General features: G+C 44.1%; 1 protein-coding gene across 1 annotated transcript in view; it reads left to right on the top strand.

Annotated features, from left to right (window-relative positions):
• LOC106573702 (cadherin-13-like) overlaps nucleotides 1–24998 on the top strand; it is a 422569-nt gene that overhangs the window by 349903 nt on the left and 47668 nt on the right. The window contains exon 8 of the mRNA XM_014148994.3: nucleotides 13568–13798. Coding sequence (XP_014004469.2) covers nucleotides 13568–13798 — 231 coding nt within the window. The remainder of the gene's footprint in view (nucleotides 1–13567; nucleotides 13799–24998) is intronic.

A 24998-nucleotide genomic window follows, 5' to 3' on the forward strand; every position in this document is an offset into this window, starting at 1 on the left:
TTAACGAGGGTATGTTTGGCAGCATGAGTGAAGGATGCTTTGTTGCAAAATAGGAAGCCGCTTCTAGATTTCATTTTGGATTTTAGATGCTTAATGTGGGTCTGGAAGGAGAGTTTACAGTCTAACCAGACACCTAGGCATTTGTAGATGTCCACATATTCTAGGTCAGAACCGTCAAGAGTATTGATGCTGGACGGACGGGCAGGTGCGGACAGCGATCGGTTGAAGAGCATGCATTTAGTTTTACTTGCATTTAAGAGCAGTTGGAGGCCACGGAAGGAGAGTTGTATGGCATTGAAGCTCATCTGGAGGTTAGTTAGCACAGTGTCCAAAGAAGGGCCAGAAGTATACAGAATGGTGTCATCTGCGTAGAGGTGGATCAGAGAATCACCAGCAGCAAGAGCGACAGTCATTTGAGAAACCAAGGCTGTTGAGTCTGCCGATATAAGAATGTGGTGATTGACAGAGTCGAAAGCCTTGGCCAGGTCGATGAATATTGTTTAGGACCTTGAGCGTGGCTGAGGTGCACCCATGACCAGCTCGGAAGCCAGATTGCATAGCGGAGAAGGTATGGTGGGATTCCAAATGGTCGTGATCTGTTTGTTAACTTAATCTGACAGAGCTGCATGAGTTGTGACCCTTGTTTGTTGGATATGTTGTCGTAGTTGTGTCTAGGGGGGCATATAGGGGAGGGAATACTGTCACCTTCAGGTAGGTGTTTGTCCCCCTGTGTGCTGAGGGTGTTGAGTTCTTGTCCAGTTCTGGCATTTAGGTTGCCACAGACTAGTACATGTCCCTGAGCCTGGAAATTGTTGATCTCCCCCTCTAGGATGGAGAAGCTGTCATCGTTAAAGTATGGGGATTCTTTTGGGGGGATATAGGTTGCACATATGAGGACATGTTTTCTTTGTTGAGATAATTTCCTTATTAATTTCTAGACAGATGTAAAATGTTCCTGTTTTGACTAATTTAATGGAGTGGGTTAGGTCTGCTCTATACCAAATTAGCATACCCTGTTTCACACCAAATTAGTCCCTTCCCTGTTTCACACCTGGTAGTTTGGTGGATGGTACTACCAGCTCTCTGTAACCTAGAGGGCAACCAGTGGGTCCATCTCCTTTTTACCATGTTTCTGGTAGGATGACAATGTCTGTATTTAACATTTCTTTGATGAAGTCTGGGTTCCTGCTCTTTAGGCCAAATGCAAGTCAGTTAAGAACAAATTCTTATTTTCAATGATGGCCTAGGAACAGTGGGTTAACTGCCTTGTTCAGGGGCAGAATGTCAACTCGGGGATTCAATCTTGCAACCTTTGGTTACTACTCCAACGCTCTAACCACTAGGCTACCTGCCTCCCCTATATTCCAGGATGAGATAGTAAAAGCTTTGTGTTCCATATTGTCTAGTGTTGTTTTTGTGTGGTTTAGGCCCGGACCATCACAGTAGGTGTGAGCAGAGCATTTTTAGCATCTGCCAACATACCTCTGCATACATACCTCTACCTCCGCTTAGGTGGGTGTAAACAGTGGGGGTTGGGCCTGTTGCTCTGCTCACGGCCTGGGCATATGTCCTGCTGTCAGGTTGATGTCCTTGCCACAGGGGCGAGGGGCATGGGGTGGGCAGAAGGAGCATGGGTCTGATATGGGGGGGCCTATATAGGGTGTAGCCAGGGTTTGCTTGGGGTGGTCTTAGCTGGCTTGGGTATGGCTGGTGATACTGTGGTCTGGCTGTAGGTCCTCTTAGCGTGGGCTCTCTCGGAGCAGGTCCTTCAGGAGTTGGTCTTGCAGGCCTGGAAGGGTGTCTCGCTGGTCTGGGCGGGGTGTCCGTTGCTCTGTTGCTCCTGTGTGAGGTGCTGGGGCTACAGTTGATGGTGACGTCCTTCAGGGTCCTGGCAAAGGTTGGGATTGTTGCCTTGTAGAGGTGGACCTGGTCGTAAAGGCTGTTCAAGTCTAGGGTGGAGTGGTAGGCCATGTAGACATTTGGTTTTGAGGCACAGTCCCTTGAAATGCTTGCATTCACCCGCTCTATGGTTAGCAGGGTGAAAGTATTTTTGTGGTAGCAGGGTGGAGATAACCACTTGTGCATTGGGGAAAGTGGAAGAAGCTTTTTCAATCACTCCCTTGAATGCTGTTGCCACCCTTTCCTGCTGGGCCCTCAGGTCATTTGTGCCCATGTGAATTATGATGTGGCTGGGGGAACCTAGTCTTTCCTCTGATAACAGCTCCTGTGCATGCCTAGTGTTTGGGTACCAGAGTTTCGCCACGTTGTGTTTGGGAAAAAGTTTCTCCTCTTGAATGTATTTGCCATTTGAGTCAATGAGGAGAACAATCTCTGGCGTTTGTGTGTCCTCAGTGGATGTGGGGGGGTTGTCAGGAGGGCTATCGGGGGAGCTGACATTGTCTCTGTCTCTGGATTGTCCTTGAGTAGCTTTTTTTGTACTTATTCCTTGCAGGGTTATTCTTAATATCAGTAGGGTACTGTATTGTAATGACTTCTGGACAGGGATAAGCCATTGGGGCTTTTGCATCACACATCTGATTTCACACTTCAGTGCTAATTGAAGGTGCCGCCAGGTCTGTTCTGTCATAGCATCTTGGTAGCTTAGTATGCTTATTTATTTAGCTTTATATAACAAAATGACCTAGAGATTATTGCCTTTTACTTTTTGGCTTCAGAAGTAGCTTCAGACTGAATATTACTCACTCGGTTTTGTGTTGGATGGTATTTACAGGTTCTGCTGTGTTTCTTCTGCATGTTTTGGTTTGTTAGAAGTTTTTTTTGATAGTCCTTGGTAGTAATAGTCCATTCAGGTAATTTTGTCCAAAATCAAGGTTTTGGGTATGGAATTTTGATTTGGATTGAAGGTTTTAATGTTGAGGTTGGTATCCTGTATAAGTCCTTGTGAAAAAATGTATCCAACTCTAATTCTATCTTTTTTGCAGAAGAACTCCGGAGCTCTCTCTATTTCTCCCTATTCTCTCTCTCCCTCCCACTCTCTCTCTCCCTCTCTCTGGCCAAACAAGTTGCTTTTATCCTCGCCAGAGAGAGAGCCCTTAGAGAAGAAAAGCAGTCGTCCTTCAGAGTTCCCATGTCTGTGATTAAAGGACACTCCTGTTAAATTGGCAAGAGGGAAAAGTTTGCCTTGTTTGTTGATGTTACAAATCTGGCTAGTGTCCATGGTCAAATTAGTTTGCCATGGTGAAGATGTATGCTATACTGATTGTCACTGGGTGTTTCACTGAACTTTTTAACCACTTCTAATTAAAATGAAGTATAAATAGTAATAGAAATATAAGCCCAGTGGCTTTACCAATGGTCCAGCTGTCACTTTCTGTTATAAGTCTCTCTGTCAGAAAAAAAAGGCCTTCATCGTGTATTTTCTTCCTCTGGATTTAAGGACATTTCAGAGACAGCACAAAGCGGTGGCATGGTTGCGGGCGTTAGTGATGAAAGCTGCCAAGGGCGTTGGCAGAGTTTGGTGACTGGACTCATCCTCCTAGTTTGTCTCTCATTAGACGGACATGGGAGGCCAATCTGCTGCTTTGTTCTTAGAGGGAAGCCTGGCCAGCAGGCTGGGAGGCTGCAGTTTAATGGTTTGTCTTTGCCATAGCAGGTTCCAACAAGTCCCCTAGTTAGAAAGACCATTGACATTAATGACAGATCAGTTTCCTATCATGTTTAAATCACCAGAGATACAGTGTGTTGAACATTTTATATGTGGGTGTTTTTTGACATTCACATTCCCTTTCAACTATGAGATATCCAGATGTGATTAACCTTCTAATAATAACATACAGTATAATAATAACAATAAGATATGCTTTTTTTAACAGACACTTTTATCCAAAGCGACGTACAGCCATTCGTGTATACATTTTACATATGGGTGGTCCCGGGAATCGAACCCACTATCTTGACTGAGATAACAAATTAGGTATTGATTACTCAAATTGTATTTAAAGAAGTACTGTTGATCATGCCATTCTACCATGTTGTAATAACACCATGATGGTTAAGCTTGCTGTCACGTTGTGTAAATGATTGGAGACATGAGCAGGAATTCATAATAGGGGGGTTTAATACTCCACCAAAATATACAACATGCCATGAAAAGGCACGGGGACGAAGCCCAAAACAAACACGTATACAAAAACACAGAGATGTAGCCCAAACAAAAGAGAGAGGTTAAACCTCTAATAAATACACGGGACGAGACCCGCAATACACTACACGTGGCGAGACCCGTGATAATAAATGCACAACAATACACCGGATGAGTCCCGTAATAACAAGTGCACAATACACGCAGCACAAAAGCCGAAATAACAAAGCACAGGTACTCACAGATCAACGTACATGGGAACAATAACCAACAAGACAATGGTGAACAGAGGGCACATACAGTTGAAGTCGGAAGTTTACATACACTTAGGTTGGAGTCATTAAAACGCGCTTTTCAACCACCACTAATTTCTTGTTAACAAACTATAGTTTTGGCAAGTCGGTTAGGACATCTACTTTGTGCATGACACAAGTAATTTTTCCAACAATTGTTCACAGACAGATTATTTCACTTAGAATTCACTGTATCACAATTCCAGTGGGTCAGAAGTTTACATACATCAAGTTGACTGTGCATTTAAACAGCTTGTAAAATTCCAGAAAATGATGTCATGGCTTTAGAAGCTTCTGATGGGCTAATTGACATCATTTGAGTCAATTAAAGGTGTACCTGTGGATGTATTTCAAGGCTTACCTTCAAACTCAGTGCCTCCTTGCTTGACATCATGGGAAAATCAAAAGAAATCAGCCAAGACCTCAGAGAAACAATTGTAGACCTCCACAAGTCTGGTTCATCCTTGGGAGCAGTGTCCAAACTCCTGAAGGTACCACGTTCATCTGTACAAACAATAGTATGCAAGTATAAACACCATGGGACCATGCAGCCGTCATACTGCTCAGGAAGGAGACGCGTTCTGTCTCCTAGAGATGAACGTACTTTGGTGCGATAAGTGCAAATCAATCCCAGAACAACAGCAAAGGACCTTGTGAAGATGCTTGAGGAAACAGGTACAAAAGTATCGAGGTATTGGAGTGGCCATCACAAAGCCCTGACCTCAATCCTATAGAAAAGTTGTGGGCAGAACTGAAAAAACGTGTGTGAGCAAGGAGGCCTACAAACCTGACTCAGTTACTCCAGCTCTGTCAGGAGGAATGAAAATTCACCCAATTTATTGTGGGAAGCTTGTGGAAGGCGACCCGAAACGTTTGACCCAAGTTAAACAATTTAAGGCAATGCTACCAAATACTAATTGAGTGTATGTAAACTTCTGACCCACTGAGAACGTGATGAAAGAAATAAAAGCTGGAATAAATCATTCTCTCTACTATTATTCTGACATTTCACATTCTTAAAATAAAGTGGTGATCCTAACTGACCCAAGACATGGAATATTTTACAAGGATTAAATGTCAGGAATTGTGAAAAACTGAGTTTAAATGTATTTGGCTAAGGAGTATGTAAACTTCCGACTTCAACTGTATATACAATTGCTAATCAGGGGAATAGAATCAGGTGTGCGTAATGAGACAGTTCAGTGATGCCTAGAGGCCGGTGACGTAGACCTCCGGAACTTGCGCACGGAATGAGCAGCAGTACCGGGGGAATCTGTGACAGTACCCCCCCCCCCCCACACACACACACTAACGCACTAACGACACCGGCCTTGAGGACAACCACAGGTCGGTCAGGGCCAGTTGCAGCTGCCGAAGTTGCGTCGGCATTGGACGGGACAGTTGCAGCTGCCGAAGTGGCCGCGGCGTCGGACGGGCCAGTTGCAGCTGCAGAAGTTGCGGCGGCATCGGACGGGCCAGTTGTAGCTGCCGAGGTTGCGGCGTCATCGGTCAAGCCATTCCCACTCTCTCCATTTAGGATCAGTTATTCTGTCACGTTTTATAAATGATTGGAGACTGGCACAGGAATACGTAATAGGGTTTTTTATTTTCCACCCAAAATACAACATGTCGTGAAAAGGCTCGGGGACGAACCCCAAAACAAACACATATACAAAAACACAGGGATGTAACCCAAACTAAAGAGCAAGGTTAAACCTCTAATAAATACACGGAACAAGACCCGTAATAACAATACACGGGACGAGACCAGTAATAACAAGTGCACAACAATACACCAATAGACCAATCTAGAGTCAAAAGAAACGCACACCTATTTAGGCAAGTTGCTGGCTAGCAGAGTAGAACACTTGAAAAATTAAAGGAGAGCCGCACACTCTAGTAGCTCAGATGCAATAATTGAATAACTTAATATCGAATGTTTCGACAGACAAGCTGTCTTCATCCAAGTATAATGACAAACTCTGTGCGGTTAAAAGTTTGTACAGTGTCAAAGGACACACACATATGTCTGTAATCATGGCCGGGTGTGGCCTGATATCATTGGTTAATTCTCAGATATAAAAAAATAACATACCAAAAACATGAATGGATAGCATAAGATCATAGATACAATTTGGCTATATCGGCCTACAAACATTTACAATAGCAAAATCACAATAATCACAAGAATGGCTTCAGATTAAAGTCTACATTGAGACTCGAGAGGAGCAAGGGTCTTAAATTAAAAATCCAGGCAGCCTCTCGTTTCAACAATAACTTGTCGAGGTCACCCCCTCTCCTAGGGACGGTGACATGTTCGATGACGATATAACATAGGGACGAAATCGAGTGATTTGCTTCCAAAAAGTGGGCCGCACAGACCAACGGACATAGGAACAATAACCGACAAGACAATGATGAACAGAGGGCACCAATTACTAATCAGGGGAATTGGAATCAGGTGTGTGTAATGAGACGCCTAGAGGCCGGTAACGTAGACCTCCGGAACTGGTGCACGGAATGAGCAGCAGTACCGGGGTCCGTGACACTTGCTTTAAAGTTGAGTGAATAGTATGCTTTCATTCCTCACTTGCTGTTTCTAGTCATATCAATAGCCGTTCCAGCAGCTTTATAGAATAAAATGACAACCAGAAGTCTATTTTGAAAGTAATTTGTCAAACTATCAGTGCACCTGTCCTCCTCAGTTGTCTCCCTGAAGTCATCCTTCTTAATAACACTCTCCCACTGCTAAATTGGCTGTGGCTGGACTAATTTACACCATTGATCAGGCAATCAGATTAGCATGAAGCTATAGTATTTCACATCATCCGCTAGAGAGAGAGATAGAGAGAGATGTGAGTGATTTAGTGAATGAAGGGCCTTCTCTGGGTAGACTAAACAAGACCACTCCATCAACTCTTAGGAAAAAAAATTGCCATCTAGAACCTAAAAGGGTTCTTCGGCTGTCCTCATATGACAGGGATCATCAACAACAAAAATGTCTTGAGTGGATGGTCAGGGTGCCAGAACATAACTACAAAGAATTTGTTGACTGCAAATTGGCCGCAAGAAGCCCAAACAGATATAATATTTGACTGAAACATAATTTCAAACCTTGCTTACATTTATACACGATCACATATAGTGCCTTTTTCCACATTTTGATGTGTTACAGCCTGAATTAAACATTTTATTAAATAGAGATTTTTGCCTACACACAGTACCCCATAATGTCAAAGTGGAAGTATGTTTATAGAACATTTTACAAATTAATTTAAAATATAAAGCTGAAATGTATTGAGTCAATAAGTATTCAATCCCTTTGTTATGGCAAGCTTAAATACGTTCAGGAGTAAAAATGTGCTTAACAAGCCACATAAGTTTAATGTACCCCACACATACATTTATCTAAGGTCCCGAGCAGTGAGTTTCAAACACAGATTCAACCGCAAAGACCAGCGAAGTTTTCCAATGCCTCACAAAGAAGGGTGACTATTGGTAGATGGGTAAAAATAAAAAACAACAACATTGAATATCCCTTTGAGCATGTTGAAGTTATTAATTACACTTTGGATAGTGTATCAATAGACCCAGTCACTACAATTGTCATCGGCAAGGACTAGGGAGTTTTTTGGGGATAAAAATAAATGGAATCGAGTTAAGCACAGGCAAAATCCTATAGGAAAGCATGGTTCAGTCTGCTTTCCAACAGACACTCGGGAGACACATTCACCTTTCAGCAGGACAATAACCTAAAACACAATGCCAAATATACACTGGAGTTGCTTACTAAGACAACATTGAGTGTTCCTGAGTGGACTATTTACAGTTTTGACTTAAATCGGTTTGAAAATATATGGCAAGACTTGAAAATTGCTGTCTAGCAATGATCAACAACCACCTTGATAGAGCTTTAAGAATTTGAAAATGAATAATGTGCAAGTGTTGCACAATCCAGGTGTGGAAAGCTCTTAGAGATTTACACAGATAGACTCACAGTCTCGCTGCCAAAGGTGATTCTAACTTGTATTGACTGAAGGGGTTGAATACTTAGTGTATTCGTTTTTTATCTTTCATAATTCATAATTTTCCTTCCACTTTATCATTAAAGAGTATTTTATGTAGATAGTTGACAAAAATGACAATTAAATCAATTTGAATCCCGCATTGTAACACAACAAAATTTTGAAAAAGTATTTCTGAATGTGTCTGTACAGTCGTGGCCAAAAGTTTTGAGAATGACACAAATATTAATTTTCACAAAGTCTGCTGCTGTCACATTCTGACCATAGTAAGTTGTTATTTTCTATGGTAGAGTAGGTCAGGGCGTGACCTACTCTACCATAGACCTTTTACACCTGGGGTTAATATACATAACTTTAACCCAATGTATGAGATTCTCCAAAGTTAAAATAGTCCAAGCATTGATATATAAATTCCAGTCGTACTTTATCAAAGGCCTTTTTAAAGTCTATGAGTACCAGGCCTGGTTTCCCCGATTTTTCATAGTGTTCTATTGTTTCCAGTACTTGTCTTATATTATCTTGAATGTATGGTCCATGTAAAAAACCTGTCTGATTAAGATTAATAATATCCATCAGCTGCTTTAGTAGCTGAGAAAATAATCACAATAATAATAACAATAATAAGCATTTCCAGCCAAGAGCATCCTCCCTCCCTGTTGCTGGTATTCCTACACTTAATGGGTGTTCTAATGAGAAAAGAAGCAGCAGCCAGCCAGGTAAGACTTCTACGAGTTTTGAATGGCCGCATTCTCAGCTTTTAGTGGAATGTGAGTAGGCCCTTTCATCTACAGAAAGCCTATGTGTTTAGAGAGATTATAAAAAGGACAGCCTTTTCTAAAAAAACAACAACATATTTTTCTCTTATTAAATATTCCACAACAATAACCTTCTCTTACAAGAAATAAAGAGCATTTGACTGACCACAGGATTCTTCTATTTCATTGTAGCCCATGTGATGTTGTTTTTCTGTACTGCTCTGCAAAGCCTGTTCCCCAGATGAAAAGAGGAGCTGAAATAGATTTTGCCCATCACGCTGTGTGCCAGGGAGAAGCTCCGTTCGCTCTATTTCAAACTGCTGCCGGTCACAACACAAGCCTGTCCCTCATTTCCTTCCCAGAGAGCAGAGAGAGAGAAAAACAGGAAAGTGTGTTAGCCTCCAGACAACGTCTGGGGAAGAGAAGGAAGAAGGGAGCGTCTCTCCTCACAGCCTGCAGCCTCCCAGCCTGCCAACCCCACAAGTCAATCAGTCCACTTCTCCCGATCCACCTCTCATCTCTGGGCTGCTACAGGAAAATAGCAGAGCTGCAAGGCCAGGGGCCCACAGACAGGGCTCTGACAATAGACCAGATAGCTGAACTGACTGGGTTCACTCATTGGACCTGAGGAGGGATCTAGACATGCAGCCTGACGCATACCAGAATGGGTTATTCATAATAAGCCTGCTCTCTCTCTAAACACGCAATGTCAATGGTTACAAAGATTAATTTAAACTCTGTCAATTTATACTGCCAACAATATTGTGTAGCCTATATGGAGGGGAAGGGAAATATATTGTTACTCTGTTGTAACATTGATTTGTTTAATGTAATGTTGAACTCTGACCAAATTGCCTATGAATGCAAAATGGATAATGATTTAATGTCTCAACACACTTATTAGTTTAATTTAATCTCCGTGACAAAGCAGAGTGAAGTAGAGGACAATTTTTTGTTTTGTTGATGAGACAGGTTGATTATGAGGATATGATGATGATGAGAAGGAAGGAGGGAGGACAACAGAGTGATTAGGTGAAGGAATATTCATTTTGGAAGCCAACAGAAAACAATCATAAAAAAAACAATCACTTCATTAAACTCTAGCCAAGCACAGTGTCTGCTTGTCTCACTATAAATGACCAGTATCTGCAGGTTTCCTGTGACATCTGTCTTCGCTGATAGTCTCTAGTGTTGTGTTAAAATAAATTACAGGGCCTTGTCCCAAGCAATCTCCATCTTCATCAAAACTCCAGCTTCTAATTGCACTCTTTAGATCAAACTTAAGAGGTTGCTACAGCAACATACCATTTTTGATACTGAAACTTAACTCTCGGAGGTCCTAAACCCTGTTAGTTGAACCTCACCCAAAATCTTTTTTGCTGACGAACAGTCTGAGGATGCAGACAGAAGAAGTGACAATTTGTCCTTACCCTTCTATAAACACATTAACAGTGAGAAAAACTCATTTTCCATTTGGATCGCAATTTCTTTTATTAATTCCCACATTTTTCCATCTGTTTCTTTAGTTCAGATTGAACAGCTGTTGTGTCTGATTGTGTCTCATCTCCTCCTAAACCACCAGTTGGTGGCGCTGTAGATGTAATTGGCACCAGTGGCATCACAGGAGACAATTTTTGTCTCATGCAAATACATGTTAGATTTTAATTATGCAGACAAACAATTAGAAATATTGTGATTATTATATCTGTGTAATCACATATTGTTGCCCTATTACTGTATGTGGTCTGAACATAGTAAAAAGTGGATATTTTATCAGGGAAAATTAGAAACAGGAAGTCCTGCCTCTTGCGCAGTCAGCATATATACACTACAAAAGTATTTTGACACCCCTTCAAATTAGTGGATTCAGCTATTTCAGCCACACCCATTGCTGACAGGTGTATACAATTTAACACACTGCCATGCAATCTCCATAGACAAACATTGACAGTAGAATGGCCTTACTGAAGGGCTCAGTGACTTTCAACGTGGCACCGTCATAGGATGCCACTTTTCCATCAAGTCAGTTCATCACATTTCTGCCCTACTAGAGCTGCCCCGGTCAACTGTAAGTGCTGTTATTGTGAAATGGAAACACCTAGGAGCAACAACGGCTCAGCCGCAAAGTCGTAGGCCACAGAAGCTCACAGAATGAGACCGCTGAGACCACTGAGTGCTGAAGAGGGTAGCGCGTAAAAATCCTCTGTTCTTGGTTGAACACTCACTCCCGATGTTCCAAACTGCCTCTGGAAGCAACGTCAGCACAGTAACTGTTTGTCGGGAGCTTCATGAAATGGGTTTCCATGGCTGAGCAGCCGCACACAAGCCAGGAGAATGCTACCTGCCCGAATGCATAGTGCCAACTGTAAAGTTTGGTGGAGGAGGAATTGTGGTCTGGGGCTGTTTTTCATGGTTCGGGCTAGGCCCCTTAGATCCAGTGAAGAGAAATTGTAACGCTACAGCATATAATGACATTCTAGACAATGCTTCCAACTTTGTGGCAACAGTTTGGGGAAGGCCCTTTCCTGTTTGAGCATGACAATGCCCCCATGCACAAAGCGAGGTCCATACAGAAATATTTTGTTGAGATCAGTGTGGAAGAACTTGACTGGCCTGCACAGAGTCCTGACCTCAACTCCATCGAACACCTTTGGGATGAATTGGAACGCAGACTTCGAGCCAGGCCTAATCAGCCAACATCCGTGTCCGACCTCACTAATACTCTTGTGGATGAATGGAAGCGAGTTCCCACAGCAATGTTCCAACATCTAGTGGAAAGCCTTCCCAGAAGAGTGGAAGCTGTTATAGAAGCAAAGGGGGGACCAACTCCATATTAATGCCCATGATTTTGGAATAAAATGTTCGACGAGTAGGTGTACTGTACACATACTTTTGGTCATGTAGTGTATATTTATAAATATTCATAAACTACGGTATTAGACTAAACTTGCATCATCGTTGTGGTATTGAGAGGTAAACATGAAAATGCTTTGTTATCCAACTGATCTTGTGTCCATTCTGTCATCCTGTGAACCCTTTTCATTGCTGCTCGCAGCTATTTTTTTGTGTATGTTTCCAAGAAACAATGGTTGGTTCAACTAACCCTTTGTCTCACCTAACCACACTCTGCCCTACGGGTCAGTGTGTCTGAGAAGTTTATCACCAATCTTGATAAGCCTATATCTGCTGGGATTTTTATAATAAAAACTTTATAGGTATAATTTTTGGTGGGGTTTACAGTGCTTCGTAAGGATTATCCTGTCTCTGTTTAGTCTTTCTCCAGAAAATGCCACCGCTCAAAGCACCACCTAACTAATAACACGGCCATGAAAATGAAATAGGCTCTCGTTTGAACAGTTTGACATTTATGACACATGCATCTTGACATGATCGCCTCCTATTCACTCAAACTTTTCAAGGTACCTGGAAAGCAGATAGCGGTGAGATGATTCTCTAATTCTGATCTTGTCATGTGTGGGTAATTGCAAGTGACTTCCAGAGTTGTTTTGCATGCAGCCACTTTTCAAATCACCTCTAATCTCTATGCAACAGGAAGTCTGTGTCACAAATGGTACCCTATTTCCTAGTGAACTACTTTTGGCCAAAAGTTGTGCACTAGGGAATAGGGCACCATTTTGGATATAGACTTTCTGTTTTTTAGAGATTAGAGGAATAGGGTGCCATTTGGGACTTGGACAAACTCATACAGCACACCATGTCTGATGCTGCAGTGCCCTCTCTCTGCATCATTCAATTAAGAGTAATCTCATCTAAACAACAGAGACCTGCTCTCCCTGCCAAGCCAGGTCTCTCAACCACTTTTTCCCCCCTTTATTTAACTAGGAAAGTCAGTTAAAAACAAATTTGTATTTACAATGACGGCCAAACCGTCCCCTAACCCGGACGACGCTGGGCCAATTGTGCGCCGCCCTATGGGACTTCCGATCACGGCCGATAGTGAGGGGATCGAACCAGGGTCTGTAGTGATGACTCTAGCACTGCGATGCAGTGCCTTAGACTGCTGCCCCACTCGGGAGCCTATTATCAATTAACCATGATCCAAGTGATTCATGTTCCTTTGGTCTGGAAATGACACACAGTTTGTTTTGTACAGTTCTTTATCAAGTTAAATGAAGCTCAGAGTCAAAGGAAAGAGATAAGTTAACCACAGAGCTAGAATCTGAGGAAGTTGGAACCACCTGACTGGATTCAAGTGGAAAGAAACTGATACTTGGAAATAGTTGCAGGGGGATAGACCTGGCAAACCTGAAATAAACATTTCCCAAAACACCAGAGTACACTAGGCTTTCAGAACAGTGCCTTGTGTTTGTAACAGAGATGGCTGTGTTGTTGATGTTTTAGTAACAGGTGTGTATTGTGTCCTTCTCACAGGTAGCCCACCAGCCACTGGTACTGGCACTCTGGTCATCCACCTGGAGGACTACAATGACAATGCTCCCTATGTTCACCCGTCTGTGGTACGGGTGTGTGAAGACGCCAAGGACAGTGTGGTGATAGTGGGGGGACGGGACAGGGATATCCACCCCAACACTGGGCCCTTCAAGATCGAGCTGGGGAAACAGCCAGGGCTGGAGAAGACGTGGAAGGTCTCCAGGGTCAACAGTGAGTTCAGACTATTACATACAGAACATTACACTCCCTAGGCCGCTACCTACAGAACAGTACATTTACTAGGCTACTACAGGCACTCCCTAGGCCGCTACCTACAGAACATTACACTCACTAGGCTTCTATCTACAGAACAGTACACTCACTAGGCTTCTATCTACAGAACAGTACACTCACTAGGCTGCTACCTACAGAACAGTACACTCACTAGGCCGCTACCTACAGAACAGTACACTCCCTAGGTTGCTATCTACAGAACAGTACACTCACTTGAGTGCTACCTACAGAACAGTACACTCACTAGGCTTGGACAGGCACTCCCTAGGCTGCTGTCTACAAAACAGTTAACTCACTACGCTGCTACCTACAGAACAGTACACTCCCTAGGTTGCTATCTACAGAACAGTACACTCACTTGAGTGCTACCTACAGAACAGTACACTCACTAGGCTTGGACAGGCACTCCCTAGGCTGCTGTCTACAAAACAGTTAACTCACTACGCTGCTACCTACAGAACAGCACACTCACACGGCTGCTACCTACAGAACAGTACACTCACTAGGCTGCAACCTACAGAACAGTACACTCACTAGGCTGCTGTCTACTGAACAGTACACTCACTAGGCTGCTATCTACAGTACACTCACTAGGCTGCTACCTACAGAACAGTACACTCACTCGGCTGCTATCTACAGAACAGTACACTCACTCGGCTGCTATCTACAAAACAGTACACTCACTAGGCTGCAATCTACAGAACAGTACACTCACTCGGCTGCTATCTACAAAACAGTACACTCACTAGGCTGCAATCTACAGAACAGTACACTCACTAGGCTGCCATCTGCAGAACAGTACACTCATTAGGCTGCTATCTACAGAACAGTACACTCACTAGACTGCTATGTACAGAGCAGTACACTCACTAGGCTTCTACCTACAGAACAGTACACTCACTAGGCTGCTACGTACAGAACAGTACACTCACTGGGCTGGTACAGGCTCTACCTTGGCTACTATCTAACAGTACACTCACTAGGCTGCTGTCTACTGAACAGTAAATTCACTAGGCTGGTAAAGGCACTCCATAGGCTGCTGTCTACAAAACAGTTAACTCACTACGCTGCTACCTACAGAACAGCACACTCACACGGCTGCTACCTACAGAACAGTACTCTCACTAGGCTGCTATCTACTGAACAGTACACTCACTAGCCTTGTACCTACAGAACAGTACACTCACACGGCTGATATCTACAGAACAGTCCACTCACTACGCTGCTATCTACAGAACAGTACACTCACTAGGCTGCAACCTACAGAACAGTACACTCACTAGGCTGCTATCTACTGAACAGTACACTCACTAGGCTTCTACCTACAGAACAGTACAATCACTCGGCTGATATCTACAGAACAGTACACTCACTAGGCTGCTATCTACAGAACAGTACACTCACTAGGCTGCAATCTACAGTACACTCACTAGGCTGCTACCTACAGAACAGTACACTCACTAGGCTGCTATCTCCTGAACAGTACACTCACTAGGCTTCTACCTACATAACAGTACACTCACTCGGCTGATATCTACAGAACAGTACACTCACTAGGCTGCTATCTACAGAACAGTACACTCACTAGGCAGCAATCTACAGTACACTCACTAGGCTGCTACCTACAGAACAGTACACTCACTAGGCTGCCATCTGCAGAACACTACACTCACTAGGCTGCAATCTGCAGAACAGTACACTCACTAGGCTGGTACAGGCACTCACTAGGCTGCCATCTGCAGAACAGTACATTCACTTGGGTACTACCTACAGAACAGTAAACTCACTAGGCTTCTATCTACAGAACAGTACACTCACTAGGCTGCTATCTCCAGAGCAGTACACTCACTAGGCTGCAACCTACAGAACAGTACACTCACTAGGCTGCTACCTACAGAACAATACACTCACTAGGCTGCAATCTACAGTACACTCACTAGGCTGCTACCTACAGAACAGTACACTCACTAGGCTGCCATCTGCAGAACAGTACATTCACTTGGGTACTACCTACAGAACAGTAAACTCACTAGGCTTCTATCTACAGAACAGTACACTCACTAGGCTGCTATCTACTGAACAGTACACTCACTAGGCTTCTACCTACAGAACAGTACACTCACTCGGCTGCTACCTACAGAACAATACACTCACTAGGCTGCAATCTACAGTACACTCACTAGGCTGCTACCTACAGAACAGTACACTCACTAGGCTGGTACAGGCACTCACTAGGCTGCCATCTGCAGAACAGTACACTCACTAGGCTGGTACAGGCACTCACTAGGCTGCTATCTACAGAACAGTACACTCACTAGGCTGCAATCTACAGTACACTCACTAGGCTGCTACCAACAGAACAGTAACTCACTAGGCTGCTATGTACAGAACAGTACACTCACTAGGCTTCTACCGACATAACATTACACTCACTAGGCTGCTATCTACAGAACAGTACACTCACTAGGCTGCTATCTACAGAAAAGTACACTCTCTTGGCTCCTACCTGCGGAGCAGTACACTCACTAGGCTGCCATGTACAGAACAGTACACTAACACTGCTGCTACCTACAGAACAGTACACTCACTAGGCTTCTACCTAAAGAACAGTACACTCACTAGGTTGCAAAGTACAGAACAGTACACTCACTAGGGTACTACCTACAGAACAGTACACTCACTTGGCAGCCATCTACAGAACAGTACACTCACTACGCTTCAAACCTACAGAACAGTACACTCACTAGGCTGCTATCTACAAAACAGTACACTCACTAGGCTGCAAAGTACAGAACAGTACACTCACTAGGGTACTACCTACAGAACAGTACACTCACTTGGCAGCCATCTACAGAACAGTACACTCACTACGCTTCAAACCTACAGAACAGTACACTCACTAGGCTGCCATCTGCAGAACAGTACACTCATTAGGCTGCTATCTACAGAACAGTACACTCACTAGACTGCTATGTACAGAACAGTACACTCACTAGGCTTCTACCTACAGCACAGTACACTCACTAGGCTTCTACTTACAGAACAGTAGACTCACTAGGCTGCTACGTACAGAACAGTACACTCACTGGGCTGGTACAGGCTCTACCTTGGCTACTATCTAACAGTACACTCACTAGGCTGCTGTCTACTGAACAGTAAATTCACTAGGCTGGTAAAGGCACTCCATAGGCTGCTACCTACAAAACAGTTAACTCACTACCGCCCTCCGCCCTCCACCCTACCTCGAACAGCCTCACACTCACTACGCGCCTCCGCCTCTACCTACAGAACAGTACACTAACACTGCTGCTACCTACAGAACAGTACACTCACTAGGCTTCTACCTACAGAACAGTACACTCACTAGGCTGCAAAGTACAGAACAGTACACTCACTAGGGTACTACCTACAGAACAGCACACTCACACGGCTGCTACCTACAGAACAGTACTCTCACTAGGCTGCTATCTACTGAACAGTACACTCACTAGCCTTGTACCTACAGAACAGTACACTCACACGGCTGATATCTACAGAACAGTCCACTCACTACGCTGCTATCTACAGAACAGTACACTCACTAGGCTGCAACCTACAGAACAGTACACTCACTAGGCTGCTATCTACTGAACAGTACACTCACTAGGCTTCTACCTACAGAACAGTACAATCACTCGGCTGATATCTACAGAACAGTACACTCACTAGGCTGCTATCTACAGAACAGTACACTCACTAGGCTGCAATCTACAGTACACTCACTAGGCTGCTACCTACAGAACAGTACACTCACTAGGCTGCTATCTCCTGAACAGTACACTCACTAGGCTTCTACCTACATAACAGTACACTTACTCGGCTGATATCTACAGAACAGTACACTCACTAGGCTGCTATCTACAGAACAGTACACTCACTAGGCAGCAATCTACAGTACACTCACTAGGCTGCTACCTACAGAACAGTACACTCACTAGGCTGCCATCTGCAGAACACTACACTCACTAGGCTGCAATCTGCAGAACAGTACACTCACTAGGCTGGTACAGGCACTCACTAGGCTGCCATCTGCAGAACAGTACATTCACTTGGGTACTACCTACAGAACAGTAAACTCACTAGGCTTCTATCTACAGAACAGTACACTCACTAGGCTGCTATCTCCAGAACAGTACACTCACTAGGCTGCAACCTACAGAACAGTACACTCACTAGGCTGCTACCTACAGAACAATACACTCACTAGGCTGCATCTACAGTACACTCACTAGGCTGCTACCTACAGAACAGTACACTCACTAGGCTGCCATCTGCAGAACAGTACATTCACTTGGGTACTACCTACAGAACAGTAAACTCACTAGGCTTCTATCTACAGAACAGTACACTCACTAGGCTGCAACCTACAGAACAGTACACTCACTCGGCTGCTACCTACAGAACAATACACTCACTAGGCTGCAATCTACAGTACACTCACTAGGCTGCTACCTACAGAACAGTACACTCACTAGGCTGCCATCTGCAGAACAGTACACTCACTAGGCTGGTACAGGCACTCACTTGGCTGCTACCTACAGAACAGTACACTCACTAGGCTGCTATCTACAGAACAGTTCACTCACTAGGCTGCTATCAACAGTACACTCACTTGGCTGCTACCTACAGAACAGTACACTCACTAGGCTGCTATCTACAGAAAAGTACACTCTTTGCCTGCTACCTACAGAACAGTACACTCACTAGGCTGCTATCTACAGAACAGTTCACTCACTAGGCTGCTATCTACAGTACACTCACTTGGCTGCTACCTACAGAACAGTGCACTCACTAGGCTGCCATCTACAGAACAGTACACTCAGTAGGCTGCTATCTACAGAAAAGTACACTCACTTGGTTGCTACCTACAGATCAGTACACTCACAAGCCTGCCACCTTCAGAACAGTACAATCTCTAGGATGCTATCTACAGAACAGTACACTCACAAGGCTGCTATCTACAGAACAGTACACTCACTAGGCTGGCATCTGCAGAACAGTACACTCACTAGGCTGCTACCTACAGAACAGTACACTCACGCGGCTGCTATGTACAGAAAAGGATACTCTCTATTTTGCAAAGTACAGAACACTACACTCACAAGGCTTCTATCTACATAACAGTACACTCACTAGGTATGTACAGGCACTCCCTAGGCTGCTACCTACAGAACAGTACACTCAATTGGCAGCCGTCTACAGAACAGTACACTCACTAGGTTGCTATCTACAGTACAGTACACTCACTAGGCTGCTATGTACAGAAAGGTACACTCACTTGGCTGCTACCTACAGAACAGTACACTCACTAAACTGCTACGTACAGAACAGTACACTCACTAGGCTGCTATGTTCAGAAAAGTACACTCATTTGGCTGCTACGTACAGAACAGTACACTCACTAGGCTGCTATCTACAGAACAATACAATCACTAGGCTGCTATCTACAGAAAAGTGCACTACCTTGGCTGCTACCTACGGAACAGTACACTCACTAGGCTGCTATCTACAGAACAGTTCACTCACTAGGATGCTATCTACAGTACACTCACTTGGCTGCTACCTACAGAACAGTACACTCACTAGGCTGCTATCTACAGAACAGTTCACTCACTAGGCTGCTATCTACAGTACACTCACTTGGCTGCTACCTACAGAACAGTACACTCACTAGGCTGCTATCTACAGAAAAGTACACTCTTTGGCTGCTACCTACAGAACAGTAAACTCACTAGGCTACTATCTACATAACAGTACACTCACACGGCTGCTATCTTCAGAACAGTACACTCACTAGGCTGCTATCTACAGAACAATACAATCACTAGGCTTCTATCTACAGAACAGTACACTCACTAGGCTGCTATCTACAGAACAATACAATCACTAGGCTTCTATCTACAGAACAGTACACTCACTAGGCTTCTACCTACAGAACAGTACACTCACTAGGCTGCTATCTTCTGAACAATACACTCACTAGGCTGCTACGTATAGAACAGTACACAAACTAGGCTGCTACCTACAGAACAGTACACTCACTAGGCTGCTATCTACAGAACAATACAATCACTAGGCTTCTATCTACAGAACAGTACAGTCACTAGGCTTCTACCTACAGAACAGTACACTCACTAGGCTGCTATCTACAGAACAATACAATCACTAGGCTTCTATCTACAGAACAGTACACTCACTAGGCTTCTACCTACAGAACAGTACACTCACTAGGCTGCTATCTACAGAACAATACAATCACTAGGCTTCTATCTACAGAACAGTACACTCACTAGGCTTCTACCTACAGAACAGTACACTCACTAGGCTGCTACGTACAGAACAGTACACAAACTAGGCTGCTATCTACAGTACACTCACTAGACTGCTACCTACAAAACAGTACTCTCACTAGGCTGCCATCTGCAGAACAGTACACTCACTAGGCTGCCATCTACAGAACAGTACACTCACTAGGCTGCTATCTACAGAACAGGACTGTCACTAGGCTGCTACCTACAGAACAGTACACTCACTAGGCTGCTATCTACAGAACAGTACACTCACTAGGCTGCAACTTAGAGAACAATACAATCACAAGGCTGCTACCTACAGAACAGTACAATCTCTAGGCTGCTACCTACAGAACAGTACACTCAATTGGCAGCCGTCTACAGAACAGTACACTCACTAGGCTGCTATCTACAGAACAGTACACTCACTAGGCTGCAACTTAGAGAACAATACAATCACAAGGCTGCTACCTACAGAACAGTACAATCTCTAGGCTGCTACCTACAGAACAGTACACTCAATTGGCAGCCGTCTACGGAACAGTACACTCACTAGGCTGCTATCTACAGAAAGGTACACTCACTTGGCTGCTATGTTCAGAACAGTACACTCATTTGGCTGGTACAGGCACTCCCTAGGCTACTATCTACAGAACATTACACTCACTAGGCTGCTATCTACAGAACAGTACACTCACTAGGCTGGTACAGGCACTCCCTAGGCTACTATCTACAGGACAGTACACTCACTAGGCTGCTATGTTCAGAACAGTACACTCATTTGGCTGCTACGTTCAGAACAGTACACTCACTAGGCTGCTATCTACAGAACAATACAATCACTAGGCTGCTATCTACAGTACACTCACTAGACTGCTATCTACAGAACAGTACACTCACTAGGCTGCTGTCTACAGAACAGTACACTCACTTGGCTGCTATCTACAGAAAAGTACACTCAGCAGGCTGCTATCTACAGTACACTCACTTGGCTGCTACCTACAGAACAGTACACTCACCAGGCTGCCATCTGCAGAACAGTAAACTCACTAGGCAGTACAGGCACTCCCTAGGCTACTACCTACAGAACGTTCACTCACTAGGCTGCTATCTACAGAACAGTACACTCACTAGGCTGCAATCTACAGTACACTCACTAGGCTGCTACCTACAGAACAGTACACTCACTAGGCTGCCGTCTACAGAACAGTACACTCAGTAGGCTGCTATCTACAGAAAAGTACACTCACTTGGTTGCTACCTACAGATCAGTACAATCACAAGCCTGCTACCTTCAGAACAGTACAATCTCTAGGATGCTATCTACAGAACAGTACACTCACAAGGCTGCTATCTACAGAACAGTACACTCACTAGGCTGGCATCTGCAGAACAGTACACTCACTAGGCTGCTACCTACAGAACAGTACACTCACTAGGCTGCTATGTACAGAAAAGGATACTCTCTAGTTTGCAAAGTACAGAACACTACACTCACAAGGCTTCTATCTACATAACAGTACACTCACTAGGTATGTACAGGCACTCCCTAGGCTGCTACCTACAGAACAGTACACTCAATTGGCAGCCGTCTACAGAACAGTGCACTCACTAGGCTGCCATCTACAGAACAGTACACTCAGTAGGCTGCTATCTACAGAAAAGTACACTCACTTGGTTGCTACCTACAGATCAGTACACTCACAAGCCTGCCACCTTCAGAACAGTACAATCTCTAGGATGCTATCTACAGAACAGTACACTCACAAGGCTGCTATCTACAGAACAGTACACTCACTAGGCTGGCATCTGCAGAACAGTACACTCACTAGGCTGCTACCTACAGAACAGTACACTCACGCGGCTGCTATGTACAGAAAAGGATACTCTCTATTTTGCAAAGTACAGAACACTACACTCACAAGGCTTCTATCTACATAACAGTACACTCACTAGGTATGTACAGGCACTCCCTAGGCTGCTACCTACAGAACAGTACACTCAATTGGCAGCCGTCTACAGAACAGTACACTCACTAGGTTGCTATCTACAGTACAGTACACTCACTAGGCTGCTATGTACAGAAAGGTACACTCACTTGGCTGCTACCTACAGAACAGTACACTCACTAAACTGCTACGTACAGAACAGTACACTCACTAGGCTGCTATGTTCAGAAAAGTACACTCATTTGGCTGCTACGTACAGAACAGTACACTCACTAGGCTGCTATCTACAGAACAATACAATCACTAGGCTGCTATCTACAGAAAAGTGCACTACCTTGGCTGCTACCTACGGAACAGTACACTCACTAGGCTGCTATCTACAGAACAGTTCACTCACTAGGATGCTATCTACAGTACACTCACTTGGCTGCTACCTACAGAACAGTACACTCACTAGGCTGCTATCTACAGAACAGTTCACTCACTAGGCTGCTATCTACAGTACACTCACTTGGCTGCTACCTACAGAACAGTACACTCACTAGGCTGCTATCTACAGAAAAGTACACTCTTTGGCTGCTACCTACAGAACAGTAAACTCACTAGGCTACTATCTACATAACAGTACACTCACACGGCTGCTATCTTCAGAACAGTACACTCACTAGGCTGCTATCTACAGAACAATACAATCACTAGGCTTCTATCTACAGAACAGTACACTCACTAGGCTGCTATCTACAGAACAATACAATCACTAGGCTTCTATCTACAGAACAGTACACTCACTAGGCTTCTACCTACAGAACAGTACACTCACTAGGCTGCTATCTTCTGAACAATACACTCACTAGGCTGCTACGTATAGAACAGTACACAAACTAGGCTGCTACCTACAGAACAGTACACTCACTAGGCTGCTATCTACAGAACAATACAATCACTAGGCTTCTATCTACAGAACAGTACAGTCACTAGGCTTCTACCTACAGAACAGTACACTCACTAGGCTGCTATCTACAGAACAATACAATCACTAGGCTTCTATCTACAGAACAGTACACTCACTAGGCTTCTACCTACAGAACAGTACACTCACTAGGCTGCTATCTACAGAACAATACAATCACTAGGCTTCTATCTACAGAACAGTACACTCACTAGGCTTCTACCTACAGAACAGTACACTCACTAGGCTGCTACGTACAGAACAGTACACAAACTAGGCTGCTATCTACAGTACACTCACTAGACTGCTACCTACAAAACAGTACTCTCACTAGGCTGCCATCTGCAGAACAGTACACTCACTAGGCTGCCATCTACAGAACAGTACACTCACTAGGCTGCTATCTACAGAACAGGACTGTCACTAGGCTGCTACCTACAGAACAGTACACTCACTAGGCTGCTATCTACAGAACAGTACACTCACTAGGCTGCAACTTAGAGAACAATACAATCACAAGGCTGCTACCTACAGAACAGTACAATCTCTAGGCTGCTACCTACAGAACAGTACACTCAATTGGCAGCCGTCTACAGAACAGTACACTCACTAGGCTGCTATCTACAGAACAGTACACTCACTAGGCTGCAACTTAGAGAACAATACAATCACAAGGCTGCTACCTACAGAACAGTACAATCTCTAGGCTGCTACCTACAGAACAGTACACTCAATTGGCAGCCGTCTACGGAACAGTACACTCACTAGGCTGCTATCTACAGAAAGGTACACTCACTTGGCTGCTATGTTCAGAACAGTACACTCATTTGGCTGGTACAGGCACTCCCTAGGCTACTATCTACAGAACATTACACTCACTAGGCTGCTATCTACAGAACAGTACACTCACTAGGCTGGTACAGGCACTCCCTAGGCTACTATCTACAGGACAGTACACTCACTAGGCTGCTATGTTCAGAACAGTACACTCATTTGGCTGCTACGTTCAGAACAGTACACTCACTAGGCTGCTATCTACAGAACAATACAATCACTAGGCTGCTATCTACAGTACACTCACTAGACTGCTATCTACAGAACAGTACACTCACTAGGCTGCTGTCTACAGAACAGTACACTCACTTGGCTGCTATCTACAGAAAAGTACACTCAGCAGGCTGCTATCTACAGTACACTCACTTGGCTGCTACCTACAGAACAGTACACTCACCAGGCTGCCATCTGCAGAACAGTAAACTCACTAGGCAGTACAGGCACTCCCTAGGCTACTACCTACAGAACGTTCACTCACTAGGCTGCTATCTACAGAACAGTACACTCACTAGGCTGCAATCTACAGTACACTCACTAGGCTGCTACCTACAGAACAGTACACTCACTAGGCTGCCGTCTACAGAACAGTACACTCAGTAGGCTGCTATCTACAGAAAAGTACACTCACTTGGTTGCTACCTACAGATCAGTACAATCACAAGCCTGCTACCTTCAGAACAGTACAATCTCTAGGATGCTATCTACAGAACAGTACACTCACAAGGCTGCTATCTACAGAACAGTACACTCACTAGGCTGGCATCTGCAGAACAGTACACTCACTAGGCTGCTACCTACAGAACAGTACACTCACTAGGCTGCTATGTACAGAAAAGGATACTCTCTAGTTTGCAAAGTACAGAACACTACACTCACAAGGCTTCTATCTACATAACAGTACACTCACTAGGTATGTACAGGCACTCCCTAGGCTGCTACCTACAGAACAGTACACTCAATTGGCAGCCGTCTACAGAACAGTACACTCACTAGGTTGCTATCTACAGTACAGTACACTCACTAGGCTGCTATGTACAGAACGGTACACTCACTTGGCTGCTACCTACAGAACAGTA

This window comes from Salmo salar, chromosome 16 (genome assembly GCF_965601325.2).
Source record: "Salmo salar chromosome 16, fSalSal1, whole genome shotgun sequence".
Classification (NCBI taxonomy): Eukaryota; Metazoa; Chordata; class Actinopteri; order Salmoniformes; family Salmonidae; genus Salmo; species Salmo salar.